This window comes from Nelumbo nucifera, chromosome 5 (genome assembly GCF_055504915.1).
Source record: "Nelumbo nucifera cultivar China Antique chromosome 5, China Antique-T2T, whole genome shotgun sequence".
Lineage (NCBI taxonomy): Eukaryota > Viridiplantae > Streptophyta > Magnoliopsida > Proteales > Nelumbonaceae > Nelumbo > Nelumbo nucifera.
This window is the reverse complement of record NC_142653.1, coordinates 25,658,394-25,677,413: the sequence shown is the minus strand read 5'-3', so window position 1 is coordinate 25,677,413 and position 19,020 is coordinate 25,658,394. Positions and strand designations below refer to the sequence as shown.

Here is a 19,020-nt window from a genome sequence, read left to right as displayed (position 1 = left end):
CGTTAATTGATAAATCATTGGCTAAAACATAGATTCAAACTAAAGCTGTTAATTTACATTTTTGATCAAAGATCCATCACTCCCATTAGATTCAGGACGTCCAAAAGTGCCTATCCACCAAATTTTATCCCAAAGTTCCCCTATTTGACATTTCACTAAATAACGATTTTATTTTAACAAATCTCATTGATTTGAACTTGGCAGCCATAGATCTCCATCATCCCGATCCTATTTGGCAAATTAGACCTCACCACTGTGTTCAAAGGCCCAAAAATCTTAGCACGTCAAATTTCATGACCCGATTCGCTCGTTTAACCGTTAAATTAGGAAGATGCCATTTGGATGCACTAGATCGAATTGCCATCTCATCTGTCCTAACCTAAAACCTCAAAAGGATGATGGTTGATGTCAGACCCATTATTGACTTGTTCAAACACTTAGACCAATGAAAATGATCCTAATAGACCCAAAATCCCAAAAACCTAAAGATACCCTTACTTAAAACTAAGAAAAAACAAAATCACTTTTAAAAGTTCATCAAATTTATATTTTCTACCACTAACAGCCCCAAATACGAGACTGCCATGAAAAACACGCCCCAAGCTCCCATTAGACACACAAAACCCATAAAAACCACATCCCGAATCGAAGTAAACCTTTCACCAAAGAGGAAGGCTTGACTAGGCACCATTTTCTTTAAAAAAACCTTTGCTTATTTATGTAAAAAATCTTTGTTGAACCTAGACACTGTAACTAAACAAGTTTTAGACCTCTTCCTCTATAAATATATACCCAACTTAAGCTTTGGAGGGGGAAGAAACCTAAGGGTAGTTTTTGAAAGAACTTGAGGTGCAAATTTGAAGAAGAGAGATCTTAGAAGCACTACCAACCTCTGTAAAACTTCCATTCGTGAGAAACCCTAGATATATGAACCTTAAACTTCAAAACCACCATCTATGTTTCAAGTTTGAAATTTTCCTGAAATCCCTAAGCATTCGTCCATATCAAACCTCTATTAAGCCCATTCAACTATTCTTTTGATCAATTCGATTGCTAGAATATCGCTGTCAAACTTGCATACAAGAGGTAAGCCTCTTATCCTATTTGTAGCTCGAATTTGTGCTTTCTGTGTTGGTTGAAGTTTTGAGACATTGGAGAATCATTGTTCTCGACTTCTTCTAGATTGAGAATAGAGACAAAGAGGCAAGGGTATTAGGGAAATTAATACCTAAGACCCGATAACATTACCTCAAAATCGGTCTTAGGAGAAATTGAGAGCATGTTTCTCTAGATTTCAGAAATTCCAACTATTTTTGTTGTTTTTTGCATGAAATAGAGCCTAGATAACTCTTGTATTGAGTTGCTACAACAACTTGGAGAGAGAGGTACCTAACACCTTCCCTTTCCCAATCATTTTGGATTTAGAATCTATAGGTTGTGTGTCTTTTCCTGTGGAGAACAAAATTACTATTAAAGACATAAATTGACTTTTCAAATCTAAAAATTAAAGCCCATTTCCTCTAAAAAATGGGTGATGAATCCATTTCTTTGAACTACCATGAGCTTTCTGGAGCTCACACATATGTTATTCCATCTCTGATCCTTTTCCATGAAAATGACTTAATATGCTACCAAAACCTCTACCATGCATTCTTGCTTTCCATACAATGATCTTTCTCAATCCGTTCATGCCAATGTAATCCATAGAAGCAATGTCTTTTTTTTTTCTCTTCAAAGCACCAGAGTTAACTTTATACTTATGTTTCTTGGGTGGTTTCCATTTGCACTCTAAATCTCTTGTTGTTAAGGTTGTGCCTCATCCGGTCGAAGTTGCCACATGGATGTCGTCGTATCTTGGGCCCAACTGACTTCTTCGGGCCACATGAACGGATAAGCATGCTATGCACCGGGGGTCAACAAATGATCCCCAAATGAGAACTTTTGAGGAAGCTTGACCTATCTCCTAGATAGGTGTCCCCATCGGGGAAAGTGGACCTATCTAAAGACCACGACGGGCGGCCTCTTCCCATAAACCCCATGAGGGATGTGTTCGAGTTTGCCACGACATTGTGCTATTTAAAAGCATCTCCCCCCAAGGCTTAATCTATCTAAGCTCTTTAATTCTCACCCGCACTTAGCACCCTTACTTTCATACACTTTTCCTTGGTCCGAACCAGCTTGTCCCAATCAATCTCATCACACATTATTGACTTGAGCATCAGAGTGCCTTCCTCGGAAACCATATCCTTGGGCCTCTGACAATTGATTTGGTTGCAGATTTGTTCGATGCACCACTTTATCCTTCCACCTTGACTCTTCCAAGTTGGTAAGATTGGACGACATCACTTACTCATAAACCTACAAGATAGTATTGTTGTGTATCGGGAACAACTTGCCATGAATGACAAGGGAGACATTTGCTTTATACACCTATAGTGTCTAGGAGTATAGATGTGGGTAGGATATCTAAGCTCTTCAAGTTAGACACTTATAAACCTCATTTTGCATTGTTCCTAAGAAAATTCCCATATTTTGAATAGGTATTTTGTTTCTAATTGTTGAGGAATAATTAAGACGTCTGGAAATCTATTCGTTTCTATTTTATAAAAATAGAAACAATATTTGGATAACAGTATTGATTCTTAAGATTAAATTTTCAAACTTGAAACATAGTATTTCCATTTGTTGAATAAAAATCCCAAACTTGTTTAACATTTTCTTATATTTGATTAATAAATGCTGGATCACAAATTTGTTTAAAAATCATATACCTCATTAATAAAGAATTCCGAACTTGTTTAACATTTTTGCATACAAACACTATTTTGGACGGTTAAAACGATGGGCTAGTGTCATATAGAATCAAATAAAAAAGGACGGATTGTTCAAATAATGACACCCCAAAACGATGGGCTATCATATATTGATCAAATCACAAACATAAATGATTGCTACTTTGCTAATGTAGGTAGAAAAAACAAAAAGAGTGTGAGAGAAGAGTTCACTGTGGTTGTTGTTCTCTGTATATGCAGTGTTAGGAAGAAGGAAGAAAACAAAAGGAGTTGCATCAATTTTTTGTTTTAATGAAATTATAAAGTTGCCCCTGCTTTCACGTGAAATACTCCCACATGTGTTTGTTTACAACTTCAAGATTGACGATGTGGGAAGTGGGAACTGCATGGTCACAACACAACAATCCCACTTCCAAATAGGTTGTTCCTGATGTCACAAATGCGAGAAACATTCCCACAAAACGATGCCGAATAGGTTGGTTGATGTTTCGATTTTCATTCTCACAAAATTGATTTTCTTTTTTGAATTCTCACAATACTGATTTGCTCGCAAGAATTCCACCTACAGCTTTCAAGCACTTTTTTGGGGAGGGTTATCCTTAATATTGAAGATCTTTTCATTTCGCCCCTTCCGTAATGCATATATAGCCCAAATCTTGTCTCCACTAATCCGTAACTGAAGGATCCAATTCATTTGGGTCCGGGCACATTGGGTTGATAGCCATTCTATTCCAAACAAGATAAATTTAAGATACAAGGACATGGCTGAGTAGGTGATATCGTTCCAAATCTAATATGGCATTATGGTCATGGTAGTGTATTCCACAACCCACTCTGAGAAACTCAACCCTGCAAATATTTTAACTAATAATTAAATAAAAAACAATGTTCTATAGAACATCTCTGGTGAAATTCCATAGGTGGCATCTGCTAGTGCAGGAAAACAGAAATGACAGAAAATTCTTTTGCTCCGTTTGATGATCAAACAACATCAACTTGGAAACAAAAATAGTTAATGGCCCATTTACATTTTATAGCTTGTCTGAAGTGCCTATGAACACTGTTGGACCCAATAATTCATATACATGAATGTGAGCTAAAAGGTGAGAAATTGAAATTCAGATTCAATTCGGTGGGGCCGTGTTTATGTTTGAGGGATGAAAGGATGCAGATGCAAATTAATGACATTGAAACTCCATGTTTAGCTTTTGGCTCCTGCAATTATTATTAGCCCATTTAGGCCCATTAGTTTCATTTATGTATATTGACGGTGCCGTCAACAAATGTCTCAACATTTGTGTGTATTGAATTTTACAAATTTTGATTTCTATGTACACCTTTCCCATTTTAAGAAGCTTCATTTTGAAATTTCCTGAACCGGATAGACATTTTACTGATATAGTGCTTAATGGCGCTTATGTATCATAAACACCTTCATTATATGTATTTCTCAATTTTGCGGCCACACAAGTAAAATATTTACTGAATAAACTTAAAAGGAAACCAAACACCCTCTACAACACACCGGAACAGAACACTGCCGTGTTCATTTAGACCCACATTAATTCCTACATGACATTGTAGCCGTAAGCAAAAATGTTTCTGGTGCATTGCGTTGTGATATTCCTAATACACGGCTACAATGTGCTATGTGGAGCCAACCGAAACTCGTGGTGGTGGTGAGAGCCTGCCTGGGCATTGAGTGGATTCAACGTAACTGAGGGAAACATTAGTCCAGAGTCCGGATCTTCTCCTCGTACAGCTCTCCTTACACGCCATCGCAGCTGTGCATCGGGAATATATTCTGTACTTAAATATTCGTGGGAGATGTTCTGTGGAATGGAAATGTGAGGTCGTGTGAGGTGTGTGGTCTGTGAGGAGCAAATGCCGATCCAAGCCGAATCCAAACGGCCAAACACATAACTGATAAGTGATAACCCCCGTCCCCCGGCCAACTCTGGTGCAGGCGGGGCTCGATCCGAAGTCTCCGGTAAACCAATTAGCCAGTTGGCACCTTGCAAAGTGTACATTTTAGGAGGGTTTAGCATGTTTTTTTTTTTTCTTTTTTCTTTTGTCGACGAGGGGAACCCAAATCTTCCTTGGAGGTTTTGACCTTACTAGAAACTCTAATGGAGGGACTGAATGTTGCCGATGCAAATTTGGCCGTTTATATACATCCATCAAAGGCGGGCAAGGTTTCTCAAGCGATTCTTCGACAACTCAGTACTTTGCTCTTTAAGTACGGTGCTCTCTCTCTCTCTCTCTCTGCTCACGAAAAATGAGTTTGATCGACGACCTTTTGCGCTAGTTACGTTTACCTTAATAGCTTTTAATTGTTCGGTTTTGATGATTCCTTTAACTTCCTGAATCCTGGTTGTTTGGTTTGCTGTGCTCGGGAAAGCCTAGGTTTGGGTCACTAACAGGACAACGTGGGGAACGGACCCTGACTGCAACTCTGAATCGATGTTTAAACTGTGGACTTGTCCTAGAATTCTCGTCTTATTAAACATTTAAGTTATAAGGGATTCATTAGGACACTCTAGATACAGTTAGTTCTGTTGAATGCTATACGACGGATGGATTCATATTTTATCCCATTTAATGGTTTCCGAATAAAAGTAGTGCCTCAGTGGGTTCTTTTTCAAATTTTGCTGGATACATATGGAAACACACTGAGGAGTCAAACTGTCAAAGTAAATGTTATTTCTCAGTTTACCGTATTTGCGATTTCTTATCATGTGCTCGACTTGTAACTTATGATAAAACCGTGCTTGATTTGTGGACCTCTAGTTCACAATATCCAGATAGAAGCGCCTGAAGTTCTATTACATTTTTTTTTTATTTAAAACTGGTTGAATCATGGATCTTGTGCATAAACACGTTTTGACATTATCGTGGCAAACCTTTTTCCATCCAACAACATGCACCCATGATATTTACTAAATTCATAAATGTAGAACAACTTGTACGATGCACCTGATATGAATTAATATTTACTTTGGCAAAGATTTAATTGAATGATGACTTAGCTCTGAAGAGCCGAAAACACTGCATTAAATTTGAGGTTTCATATGCAGAACACAGGGTCTGCATCAAAAACTGGCTTTGAAGTTTTGAAGGTTAAACACTTGCAGCTGAATGGGATATTGATTCCTTAATGCCTTCCTGCCTTGTTTGGGACTTATTCTTATTGAAAAATAAAATGGAAAATTGTTGATTCAATGCCTTTTGTTGCTACAAACCACTAAACACAATGGAGAAAAAATGAACATGCTTAAAGGATGGTCAAGGTAAATAGAGGAAGTAGAGACAAAAATTGGGAATATAACTAGGAAATAGAGAGAAAATGAGAAGGAATCAATCCATAAAGGGAAACAGAAAATGAAAAATAGGGAAAAGATCAGGAGAAGATAAATAAAAAAGTATTTTTTCTTGTTCCAACATGAATCTTGAATTTTTTCTGAAATTCTGGTTGTTGACCCATCAAATTCTGTCCAGTCTGCTACCAGAATTTAGAAGGCCTTGAAACCATGCAGGTTTTTAATCTGAGTTTTGCTTTAGTTGTTCAATTTGTTAAGAAGTGACATCTCCAAATCAGTTGTTAGGTCACATTTGATGATTTTCCATTTTATGTTTGCACTTTGCAAAGATTGATATTAGTAATTTTTTTTAGGTGAGTTTACTGACTTGGATTCAGTGGCTCTGTTTTGCAGGTACATCGAGGTCTTTGATGGTGTTGTTCTAGCCTATGATGTGACATTTCGGGATAAAAATGCCAAAGTTCTTCCTGGAATTAACTCATATTTTGGAGTAAAACTAAAAGCTAAGATGTTGCTCTTTTCCCCAAAGCCAGACATGCTTTTAGGTAGTTCCAATACAATCTTTTGGATCCTATGTATGTGACTCCAATGTTTTTATATTCAAAACTTAATATTGGTTTGAGTTGGTCCAATAAGCTGAATGCTCTATGCTGATCCTAGATGGTCCCTGATTTCTTATATAGTTAATGCAATGACATATCTCTATTTTAACAGGAGGTTATCATCCATGAAGTAATTAGCTTAGAAGTTTTGGAAGATTTGGTAGTTTTTAGTCAATTAATTGAGTTTCTTTCTTTAACTTAAAGGGAAACTGGTAACATATTCTTAATTTTTTTTTTTTTTAATTTCGGTGTTAAAAGTACTTGCAGCTTTTTTTTTTTTTTTTTATAATTGAATTGTAGTTTCATTAATCAGAGAAATATAAGCTGTTACAAGCATCCATTGGAGAGGCACGAGGTGCAGTCTCTCCTAGACATTACAGTGAAAGCAGAATAAACCAGAAAAAGTTACAAACTTGCCCAGAATAGCTCTTCCCTAAATACCCCTTGTTTGGCAAGAGAGTCAGAAAAGACATTTTCCGAACTACCCACCCATTGGACTCTAATTGTCATGTGTCCAGTTAACCATTTAAATCTTTTCATTACATCCTATGGCTCCAAGTAGCTGAATCGGGGTTCTGCAACCAACCCATAATTACCTTAGAGTCCCTTTTAATCAGTAACTTTTCTATCCCAAGTTATTTGGCAAACCGAACTCCTTGTAGAATCACCCACTCCCACCAGGCCTGAAAACGGAGATAAGATATTGCTTTCCTCAGATCTCAAGACCCCCCCAATCCCTGACAAACCTGGATTGCCTCGGTTACTCCTGTCAAAGTTCAGTTTAATAAAACCTTCCGGAGGAGGTACCCAAACCTTCCGGAGAAGTCGTGCACTCGTGCTAGCAATTACAGATTAGTTTCTCCAGAAATCATCAAAGGAAAAGAGAGTGAAGGGTTCTAGGGTTCTCAACCAGTGTATAGCTCTATTCAAAATACACTCCTTCACTGCTGGAAGAGTTCTTCTCCTTGTCATGAAAGATTCTAGAATTCCTTTCTTCCCAAATAGTCTACAAAGTAGCTGCTCTAATGCACCTCCACATGCATTTCCCTTTTTTTGTTGGCCAAACAAAGGTAGACGAGCTGAACAACAATTTTACTTTTTATGGCATTATCTACTTCAGTGATTTAAAAGGCACGCCTAGGCGCACAGGCGAGGCGCATTTCAGGGTATGCGCCTCGCCTAGGTCCTAGGCGCAGCCCTTTCAAAAGGCGCACGCCTAGTGTGCCTAATGCGCCTTGCGCCTCAGCCCAGGCGTGCGCCTTTTGAAAATTTGACGCTTTTTCGCTTTTTTTGAACCTAGCGGTTCGGCCGGGGGATCCACCCCCTGGACCCTAGTGCCACGCCCCTCGAGGCAAGCCCAAACAAGTCCACATTAGGTCTTAAATTCTTAGTTTTCACACAAATAATGATTTTATGGTTTTAATTGCTTTTTGAGAAGACATTTTATTAGGATGAATGAATGAACAACATTACCAAATTGGGGGTTCTCGGAGCTCCGGAAGGCGGCTCGTAGAATTAAGAATGTAATATGTTTTACATTACATTAGCTACGTGAAGTAATGCAATTGAGTGAAAAAAGAGATTAGAGGTTTTAAATGCTTGAAAACGTTTTATATGTTTGATTTTATTTTTAAATTCTCATTTGAATATGCTTTACATCTTATGTTTATGTATTTTAATTTTAGATAATAGGTTTTTAAAAACATTATTTTAAAATTTAAGTTTATATTTTTTATTAATATTATGTTTAATATTTTTTGAATTTTTTGGCATTTTTTTGAATTTTCTGACATTTTTTTTTATTTTTAGCATTTTTTTAATAATTTTGTGCCTTGCTTCAAAAAGGCGCGTGCCTTGCCTTGCGCCTCAGGCGCAAATTGACCCCTACGCCTTGCGCTTTTAAAACACTAATCTACTTACCACCAAACAAATCACAATATGCACCAGTTTGGGGATAGACACAAGAAAAGCCTTTTCTTTTGCAAGTTTTCCAAAGTATTAATCTTAGCATGGTACACCTCCCAACAAAGGACAACTATTTTAGGGGGAATAGGTTTGGTCCAAACTTCTCGCACAGGAAAAGACCTAGGAACATCACTAGAACACATGGATTTGGAAAGGAAGCACAAGAAAAAAGAGCCTTGGGAAGCAAGGGCCCACACTCTCTTATTAGAAGAAGGGTCCAAACAAACATTACCAAGATAAGAAAGCAACTCAGTGACACAAAGAAGTTCAGCTTCCCGCAAACCTCTGCGAAAACCAATAGCTTGTAGTTTATTCTACAATTTTAAATATAAGACTTATCCAACAGCTTCGATTTTCTTACCTTCGAACCCTTGGCAGTGGCAATTTGGCCCACATTGGTTTATCAAACGAGCTGAAAGAGGCAAATAGATCTGGAGAACAAGAGATAGCTACAACAGGAAAAGGTAACAAGCTAAAGTACAACAAGCATTTAGAGGGATAGATGATGTAGGACAATTATGATCCATGTTTGGAAAGCCTAAAAGAATCTTCTGAAGTTTATATTTGGACGTAAGCTTCTAAGGGTGTCAGTGGGTCTAGGGAGGTTTAATTATGTATCTAGTGTGAATAAGGATATGTGATTGGATCAGGAAGGATCCTGGTTGGAATTCCACCAAACTGTGGAGATCTCTTGGGTTTGGGAAACTAAAGAAAAAGAAGGGATTCAAAGGTAAAATTTTCCAATGAAGTTTGTTAGGATAGTTCAGAATGGAGTGTTATAAAGGATGGCTGTGACGCTGAGTATGAGAAAACTTTGGTTGTCCACATTCAACAACCTGTGGTCTCCACAAGTTCTCTCCAAGTGACATGTTAATTCATACAGCCATGCCTTGAGTACTGCTACTGTTGCATAGAATCCATATGAACTGATGTGTCATGCAGGGGGGGCCCTGTGGATGAAGTTTGTTAGGATAGTTCAGATGGAGTGTTATAAAAGATGGCTGAGACATTGAGTATGAGAAAACTTTGGTTATCCACATTCAACAACCTGTGGTGTCCACACACACATACTCACTCACTCACTCTCTCTCTTTCTCTCTCTCCAAGTGACATGTTAATCCGTACAGCCACGCCTTGAGTACTGCTATTGTTGTATGGAATCCATATGAATGTGTCATGCAGGGGGAGCCCTGTGGATGGCACAAGCTATTGAATATATACGTGGGGTTCCAGGCATATTTTCCAGGACCATAAGACCAAAAGTTCCCTTAGTAAGAAAAGTAGATAATTCCATAAATTGGGGATTGAGGAGGAAATTTCAAATTCTAATTTAGGGGAATGCTCTGGGCGGTAAGAGAGGGATGGCTGGATTGAACCTGGTATTCATAAATTTTCAAGTGGTGTGGTTTTGATTGAGAGACTTCTCTCTTTAGGGAGATTGTGAATGGTCTGGCTTTGGTCAGTATTTGAAATGGACTATCTGGGATCAATTACTGTGTCTGGTTAATGCTGAATGAATTCTATTCCTCTAAGTCTTGATAGCTATGGATGGTTGATGTTAAAGAACACTTCCATTGTCCACGAATACAAAAATGGATATAAATAATTTTTGTAAAATTTCCATTTTAACAACAGATTTTGCATCAGTGACTGACCTATAATGCAAAGACAATACCTCTCTCTCTATCCCTCCCTCCCCAACCCCCTGCCCCATGCTGGAGATTAGGATAATTTGTTAGTTTATCTTGGTCTCTAGCTCTAATTAAGCGAGGGATCTCCATGGGCCTCCAACAAAGAAGGTGGCCCAATCAATAGTGATAAAATCATCCCCTTCATTGGTTATTCTCTCTAACCTAAAGAGCTTGCTAGTCTAATTCTTGAAAGACCAAGACAATCTCAACTCTGATTTATTCCTCATCACCAGCAGGCCACAAAGTATGAAGTGGATGGCTTTCAAGCTGCACTAAAGCATTTATACTGGAGGGCCCTGGATACCTCAGTAAGTCATCCATCAATATAGCACCATTTGATCATTTTGCTAGAGAACATTTTCACATCTTGTGGTTGTTAATTCTAGGGGTGGCCACAGTCGAGCTATTCGAGCTCGGCTCGGCTCGGCTCGATTTAAACTGAGCTTCGGGCCAAATTCGAGCCCAATATATAGGCTTGTTTGCTAATCGAGCCGAGCTCGAGCCCAATGAAGCTCGGCTTGTGAGGCTCGCGAGACTAGTATTAAATAAATCATTTTTATTATATATATGCATACATAAATACATACATATATATATGTATAATAGTAAATAATTTTTATAATTATTTTTTTATAATCATTTTTATTATATATTTTTATTTTTTGTATATATAATATTAAATAATTTTTATAATTCTTAATTTTTTGTCTAAAAAGTAAAAAAATAATTTTATACATATATTTTTTATTTTTCAAAAAAAAAACTTAGCTTATAATCGAGCTCAAGCCGAGCTGAGCTCGAGCTCGAGCTCGAGCTTGATACTATTCCTACAAGCCGAGCTCAAATAGCAAAGTATTCGGCTTGGCTCGGCTCAAATCCACCCCTAGTTAATTATTGTTTCTTCTGTTCAGCTACTTATGCGAAGGCTATTAGTAAGTGATTAACTGAAGACCCTAGAACAACATAATATACATAGTATCTAATACAGTTATGTATACATGTAAATTTTAAGATCTTTATCTTTCAAACTTGGTTTTGGGGTTCTTTCATTTTATTTAGGCTTTGCATGCTTTGTTGATGACATCTTTTATGCCTTTCGAGCTCTTTCTTTCTTTCTTTCTTTTCTTTCTTTTCTTTATTTTTTTTAATTTACTCATGCATAAATATGAACCCAAATGCAAGTTTTGTTAATCTGAAATTTCTAATTTTGTTGATATCTTTCTGCATGCATCTTTAAATTTGCAATTTTTAACATGTCTAGTTAGTTGTTCCTTCTTTTAACTTGCATGATGATCCGTTGTTATGATACTCTAGAAGGGAAGGTGGTGAAGCTTGGAAAAGAAGCTCTTCATGTCATTGTTCTTGGTTTCTCATCTGCTTGCATTGCAGAGGAGGATATTCGTGAAGAGTTTCATTATAGAATCGTAAGGATTTCTGTGTTCAATGGACCATTTTTTGTCAATTCTCTGTACTGTGGTAACTGATTACTGTACTATTATTGTTGTTATGGGAAGAGACAAACTTATCACTGGTTTTGCTTTTTATGATTTATTTTTTGTTTTAGAAACATGGAGAGGAAGTTTTTGCTAGTACATCTCACAGGCGACATGTCATCAAGGTTGGAAGCATGATAACCTTCTCAGTGAAGAGGTGATCTATTCTTTTTGTATGCTATTTAGGTTTTTTAAAAAAATATCCATGCACCCAGATAAATTTGGACTAAGTTGATTAAAAGCATTGGGTTAAGGTTGTCAATGCTCCAACATACGACACTGACATAATTAATGCAGGAAAAAAGAAAAAGAAAAAGAAAAGAGTAAAAGACATTCTGATGCAATAATTTCTTCATATCATGCATTTGTTATTCGTTAGTTCTAAATGAGAGATTCTAGCCTTATTTGTAAGGTTCTTATGATATTACGTATGGTTGGACCACCTACTAGCAGCATTTTATGGGTCCTAGTGATGTGGGGCCTACAGATTTGAGATAAAGGGAAGCCAATTGGATTATTCTTCCTAGATCTGTATTGTCTTTTGAGTGTTTTTGTGCTAGGCTTCACCAATTCATTATAACCCAACTTCTTACCATGGGCTTTTGAGTTTCTTTATTACTAATCTCAAAATTATTGTTCTACTTTACTTTTTTATGTTTTGTTCCAAACCATTGTTATTGACTTACCAATTATCTCTCCCCCTTGTTATCTTAACCTTTGAAACACTCTTTAGTTCTATCTGGTCTCTTTTTTGCTGGGTGTTCTTAAACCAAGTCTTGAACAAGCAAGTTGAGGTCCTTGTGATTTATTTCCAGCTTGATGAAGTTCATTCCGGCTTAAACCAAGTCTCAAACACTATTTCCAGCTTGATAAAGTTCATACACAAAGTTCTTCATGCAATGTGATTGCATCATCTGTAACAGGTATCATAAGGATGAACTTAGAAAATTTTTTAGTTGCTTTGGTAGCCTACATGATTTAGTTATATACCTTAAAAAGGTCAGATTTCTTAAGATGCTCTGATGACCTCTTAGTGATTTAGGGGTTTTGCATGTTTTGATCAGTGCTTTTAGGTAGTACAATTCGTTCAAGCAGCTGGGAAAATTAATTTAGATCTCAGTCTTTTATATCAATAGTGTATATTTGCTTAGAAAGAAGTGATTGGTAGTATCCTATAGGTTAGTGAATATTGAACATTTTTTTTTTCAGATTTCTAACTCTATGTGATGATTGATCCTTCATTTTACCCATGCATGAGAAGTGGTATGCAAAGTGTGGATTTGGGGAATTTTTTGGATGAGACAAATTCTTACCTGTTTGTTCAATCTGAGTTCTTATGAATTGACTAGAGATCCACATGCTCTAGAATTTAACTTATTTAGTCAGTTCCAACTTCTTTCTGGTTTTAAGAGTCAATCAGTCAAATAGAGGTTATACATATGGTTATAATATGTGAGACATTGTAGGGAGAACTAAAGTACATAACTTTTATTTGAAACGTGGGTTTTTCTTTCCTTGTACTTAGTCTCCACTCTGTGCTTCTTTTTCTGGTGTCATCACTGTCAAAAATCCCTATTGATATATTTTTTAAGATTCTTTATCAATAATGGAGGCCAATGATTATAGTTTAAATCTCTTTATTTAAAATTTGCATGATACTATTCTTTTTTTTCCTACCTATTCTTGATATTTGGTATTACCTCTGATATCAATATCATCATTCTCAAGTTCTTTATTATGTTTGGTCTTTCAGTTATTTTCCTACATTTAGTTTGTATCTTGATATTTACTAGAATTAGTAGAATGCTATTCCTTGCATTCAGTGGCATTAGGTTTTTTTAATGTGCATGCTTGGAGCAGTCAAAGATAAGCTAGAACTGAAATGGGCAAAAAAAATTTTTAATAAAATTACTGTTATTGATAAAAAAAATAGGCAATAATTAGATGTAGAAGTCTTTTAATGTGATTTTCAAAATATTTAACTGTAATTTCCATCAAACCTTCACAAATGTTTCAATTTATGACCTTTTTTTTTTCGTGGCTTTACTGTACTTTTCAAAAATAAATTGCTTTAGTAAACTGGTCAACATATCAAGAATTCAGTTTACTGTTTTCTGATAAAACATTGGTGACTTTGATGATAAAGTATTTATAAAAATATTTGATGTTAAAATTCCATTATTATTTGTACAGTTTTTTTTAATGATTGTAGCTGCAATATTTTTGGTACCTTTTTTGCTATCTGCTTTTTAATCATTCTGATCTAGCTTAGTTTCCTGAATTCAATGAAGCTTTGAAATTTCATTTTTAGTAGTAATTTGGCATGACTCTTTTTCCATCGTGGTAGCTTTGATGAAGAAATACTCCATATATCTGGATCCCTTATTCCAGAAAACACTGGAAGCACCAAATGGTTGCATAAACACGTGGAAGAAGGTTCAATAGTAGAAAGGTTTGACACTCTTACGCCTATTTCAATGTATTCTGTTTTTGATTTTATATTTTATATTTTTACTGTGTATGTTGAACTGAAGGCCCTAGACATTGGAGAACTCCTTGTTGAATGTAGCAAAATATAAATTCACCATGCTGCATTCATGAATTTTTTACTGTTATACTAACAAACAAAATGTCTGCAGGAGTATCAAGAAGCAGAAACAAAAGGATGATAGAAGCAAAATGCAGGAGCATTGTACTGGGATACTTGATAATGCAGGATTATCTTTGAACGCTGAAGATCAACCAAAGAAGACAAAAAGTCAGAGAATTATTTAAGAGTCTTGAATCAATCTGCTGGAGGGTCCTGAATTTGTTAAAGGAGCCTACTTGCAACCTGGTAGCTTATATTGCTCTTTTTGGGCTTGCTGTATGTTCACCACTGTAAAATTTCTCTGTAGAATTCCTAGTGCCAATATCTTTGACCAATTAGATGCCCCCATGAATTTTGATGGATACCATCTGATTGGTTACCATTTTTATCATGCGGGTTGATTGTTTATTAGTTTTTTGGGTATCATGCTTTTTTTTGGTATCGTAGTTGCTATATTATGCTATTACATATGGTTAACTAGAAATGAAATAATTTTTGAAAAAACAACTGAATTGGTTCTTTAGCACATATCATTATTATTATAGTGTAGTTAAATCTGCTAATCTATGATAATAAAATGGTTAATGGGGAGCCAAGTGAGTCATGTGCAGGATAACCTTTGGGAGTTGCCTTCAAAAGATTTCATGTAAATAAATTACTAAGGAGGTAGTTATGGTTCAAGGTATTGATATCATGAGTTTTTAAACAGCAAAACTCACATTTTTTTAATAATTTTTCAGTTCAGTATTTCAAAAATAAATGTCTTGGGAGTTCTTATGTTTGAATTATAGAAGCCCCCAGCCCCTATATCCTAGTATATAGCATATCCGTTATGGTATGATATGTATCAGATACTTTGAACCCTGGGAGCTAGGAGGTACTGTAAGTTTGTAACAAGTAAAATAGGATCATATGGTTTTGTAGTCAGAACTGATATGGACTATTTTCTTTGGCTGCAGGTGGACTAGGTAACATTGTCGAAGGAGCCAGAGAAACAGAACTCTTAGAAATTTGTTTTGCTGTTTTTTTGTGCTAAGAGTGAAGGTTCGAAGAGTGCTGGAGTGGGACTCTCAATTCCCCCCCCACCCCCCCCAAAAAGAAAACGAAAAAAATGAGAATCGGACACTCGTAACTATTAAGGAATTAAGGTATGGAATCGGATACTCACGAAAAAAGATATGTTCCTTGGTTTTCTAGGTATTTTGGATCGTATGGACTCTTGTTTATATGTTGATCATATTGTGTTTAAACACGTTAATAGACGGGTTAATCGCATGGTTTTTAAAAACGAACCGGTCAAGGGTCTGGTTACCGGTTCAAACGGTCTAACTGTTTGACCCGAATGGCCGGCCTGTTCTGACAAAAAATTAAAAAAAATTGGAAAATGGTCAAAACCGTTTGAACAGTTAACCGGCTGGTTCAGCGGTTTGCTGACCAAAATGAATGGTTTTGGGGGAAAAAACGGGTTTGGGGGAAAATGGAACTGGTCAGGTGGCCGGTTCCTGGTTTTTCTGGTCTGACCGTCTGGTCTGGTCCAATTTTGAAAACCATGGTTAATCAAACAGCTCAAGAGGATGAGGTATACTGGTTGCTCGGACTCAGAGTTAGGTTGTATAAGGATGTACTAGCCTCAAACTCAAAACCATTCGAACGGTTAACCGGCCGGTTCAGCGGTTTGCTGACCAAAATGAATGATTTTGGGGGGAAATGCGGGTTTGGGAGAAAACGGAACCGATCAAGTGACCGGTTCCTGGTTTTTCTGGTGCGACCGTCTGGTCCGATCCAGTTTTGAAAATCGTGGTTAATCGAACAGCTCAAGAGGATGAGGTATACTGGTTGCTCGGACTCAGAGTTAGGTCGTATAAGGATGTACTGGCCTCAAACTCAGTAGCTAGAATTTAGAACCTTTGCTAAAGCTTGACTGTACTAATGCTTTGGTATAATATTTTGTTTTGACCATGGTATAATAGTAATGGTTTACGTTTATACCTTAGAAGCCAAAAAAAAAAAAGATATTATGTTTACACCATATCTATTAAATTAGTTATACAAGTCTTGTTTTCTTGACACGCATTCCTGGTAATAGGGATGCTAATTGATAAAAATTCCGTATGATCTGAGTCGATTTGATAAGAAATTACATGATTTCCAAAATCCAAATACATTTATGTTATGTATTCAAATTCGATTCAATTCTTTAAGGATATCCAGTTAAAATTAGGGCTGCAAGTTGGGCCAGGTTAGGTCAGGTTGAGGCCAATTCTAGTCCAATCCTAAGTTCTAAACCCCAACCTTAACCTTAACTCAACCCGACTTTTAACCTGATCGACCCAACCCTAACTTTAATCCTAAGTAAATTCCTTCGACCCTAACCCAATTCAACCCAACCCGAAGTCAACTTTGGGCTGGGTTGGACTCGGGTTGGGCCCAACCCAACTTTCTTTCCATTCTTTAAAATCTCCGGGCCAGGTTGCCAGGTCGGCGCCTGTGGCAGGCTGATCCGGCCAGGTCGCGCCAGGCCGCGCAGGTCGCGTGCAGGCCGCCCGTGGGCCGCGTGCAGGTCACGCCAGGCCAGCCAGACCGGTGCCCGGGGGGGACACCAACTTGGTAAGTTATTGCCTGGGTGCTTGCTAAGTTGTCACGAGGTGCCACGTGTCGCAATTTCACTGGAGGGCCAAATCTGCCCTCATCATGTCTCAACACATGAATTTCAACTCTTCAAGCATAGATTGAGATTTGTCCTTGGTGATCTGATGCCGATGACAATATATGCACAAGGTTTTAAAAGGCCAAAGGCATAGTTAAGGCATAATGCTATAATGGCCCAAAAAGGTAAGGCATAAGACTCATAGCTTGAGAATAAAATTAATTAAAGTATATAAATTGATAAAAATAACATATAATATACCATATTAGAATGATAGAAGGTAAAATATCCAATAAAACTAAAGTTTATAAGCAATAAGTTTTTGCAGTTAAGCATTAAATAAAATAATAACAAATCAACTAACAATGATAAGCATTTTACATTTCCATCATTCCATGTTTTAAGATGCAAAGTTCTCAAATAATTCAAATGGCCAATTTAGAAGAAAGTAAACATATGAAGAATCATTTATATAATTGGATATTACATTTGTGGTCATTCAATAGTTTAAAAGAATAAAATAACTTACTTGGATAAAAATCATTTGATATATCCAATAGAAACTAAGAACTTGATTGGCCCTCGTTGCATTGAACTCTCCTAACACGTTAAAGAGAAACTAGTAAAACTTGACGTCCCCTCTTAGTTTTTCATTTTTACTTATTATTTATTTGGCTAATAATTATTGAAATGCTTCTTCTATATATTTTGAACCATAAAAATGCATCAAATATATATTATTTTTTGCATTAAATTGCTAATAATTATTGATACTTGAGGCTTATGCCTTTTTACGCCTCAAGCTACCCCTTGCGCCCTGAGACAGGCTTAATGCTTTGAGGTAAAATCCATACGCCTTGAGGCTTGTGGCTTAAGCCTTGAAGCAAAATCCATACACTTCACCTCAAGGTGCAAGCCTCGCGCCTCAAGGCTTAAACTTTTTAAAATAATGTGCATGCATTCTTTAGTGTGGGCAAATCTAATCTCTGACGGAGGTATTAAGCATATAATCAGTGTTAGGTGCCTCAGATTAGAGCAAAAAAGAAACAAGTTCCTCAGGCGGAAGAGATGGGTGGTGTTGGGGGGGGGGGTATAAGCTTAAAATTAAAAAGGTTAATTTTGTATAAACATAAAACACGTTGGGGGTATAATTGTCTATGTAAATAATACCATATAAAATATGTAAATATAATCGAATCAGATAAGCTAATATTCAAATATGATTCGATAATTATTGGAATCAAAGTTTAGGATTTGATTTGATTTGTTTATCTATAAGAAGATATTCGAATCTGCTATAATGGAATCGGATTGATAAGGAATATTGTTTTAAAAACTGACCAGATCAGATGGTCGGACCGTTTGACCCGGGAACCAGTCATATTTCTGGGTCCAATTTTAGTCTGAAACACTTTTTTGGAATAACATTGATTTGGTCAGAGAACTGCTGAACCATTTGACCTGGACAGCTGTTTACGGTTTAATGAAGAATTATTTATTTTGTTTGCTGGGAGGATTAAAGAGAAAATGAATGAGATTGAAAGATGGGGGAGGGACTGATATGAGATCTCAGATCTGAGATCAGTGAGAGAGAGAGAGGGAGATCTGTTGCCGTCCATGCCGCTGTTGTTATTGTCGGTGAGCATTACCTCTTCTTCCTCATCACTTTTTTATTCTTCTTTTTCCTTCCTTCCTTTCTTAGCTTCTTAGCTGGTATTAATACTCCCTCATGTACATACATAATACATAAGGATTGTTTTCGATCTATACTATATTCTAAAATGCAGTGTTTATGGCAGATTCTTCATATTGCTTCCAATTCCTTTAAAACTTTGTGACTTTTTTGAATTTTTTTAAAATAATAATTAAACATGGGGTTATTTAAGATCACCCACAACCAAACTACTTAAGAAATAGAAT

The 19,020-nt window shown here is 36.6% G+C and overlaps 1 protein-coding gene across 1 annotated transcript; it reads left to right on the top strand.

Annotated features, from left to right (window-relative positions):
- Positions 1-4,616: 4,616 nt before the first annotated feature.
- LOC104607474 (uncharacterized) lies at positions 4,617-15,653 on the top strand. Its single transcript, XM_010273109.3, has 7 exons — positions 4,617-5,031; positions 6,506-6,657; positions 11,685-11,794; positions 11,935-12,020; positions 14,211-14,315; positions 14,503-14,699; positions 15,413-15,653. Exons 1-6 carry the CDS (start codon positions 4,922-4,924, stop codon positions 14,636-14,638), a joined length of 699 nt encoding a protein of 232 aa, XP_010271411.1. The 5' UTR covers positions 4,617-4,921; the 3' UTR covers positions 14,639-14,699; positions 15,413-15,653.
- The last annotated feature ends 3,367 nt before the right edge of the window (positions 15,654-19,020 follow it).

Excerpts from the sequence above, each read along its gene's own strand:
- LOC104607474 (XM_010273109.3), top strand. The coding sequence starts at position 4,922 with ATGGAGGGACTGAATGTTGCCGATGCAAATTTGGCCGTTTATATACAT. Across the intron at positions 5,032-6,505 it reads CTCAGTACTTTGCTCTTTAA|GTACATCGAGGTCTTTGATG; the intron begins GTACGGTGCTCT and ends TCTGTTTTGCAG. Across the intron at positions 6,658-11,684 it reads AAAGCCAGACATGCTTTTAG|AAGGGAAGGTGGTGAAGCTT; the intron begins GTAGTTCCAATA and ends ATGATACTCTAG.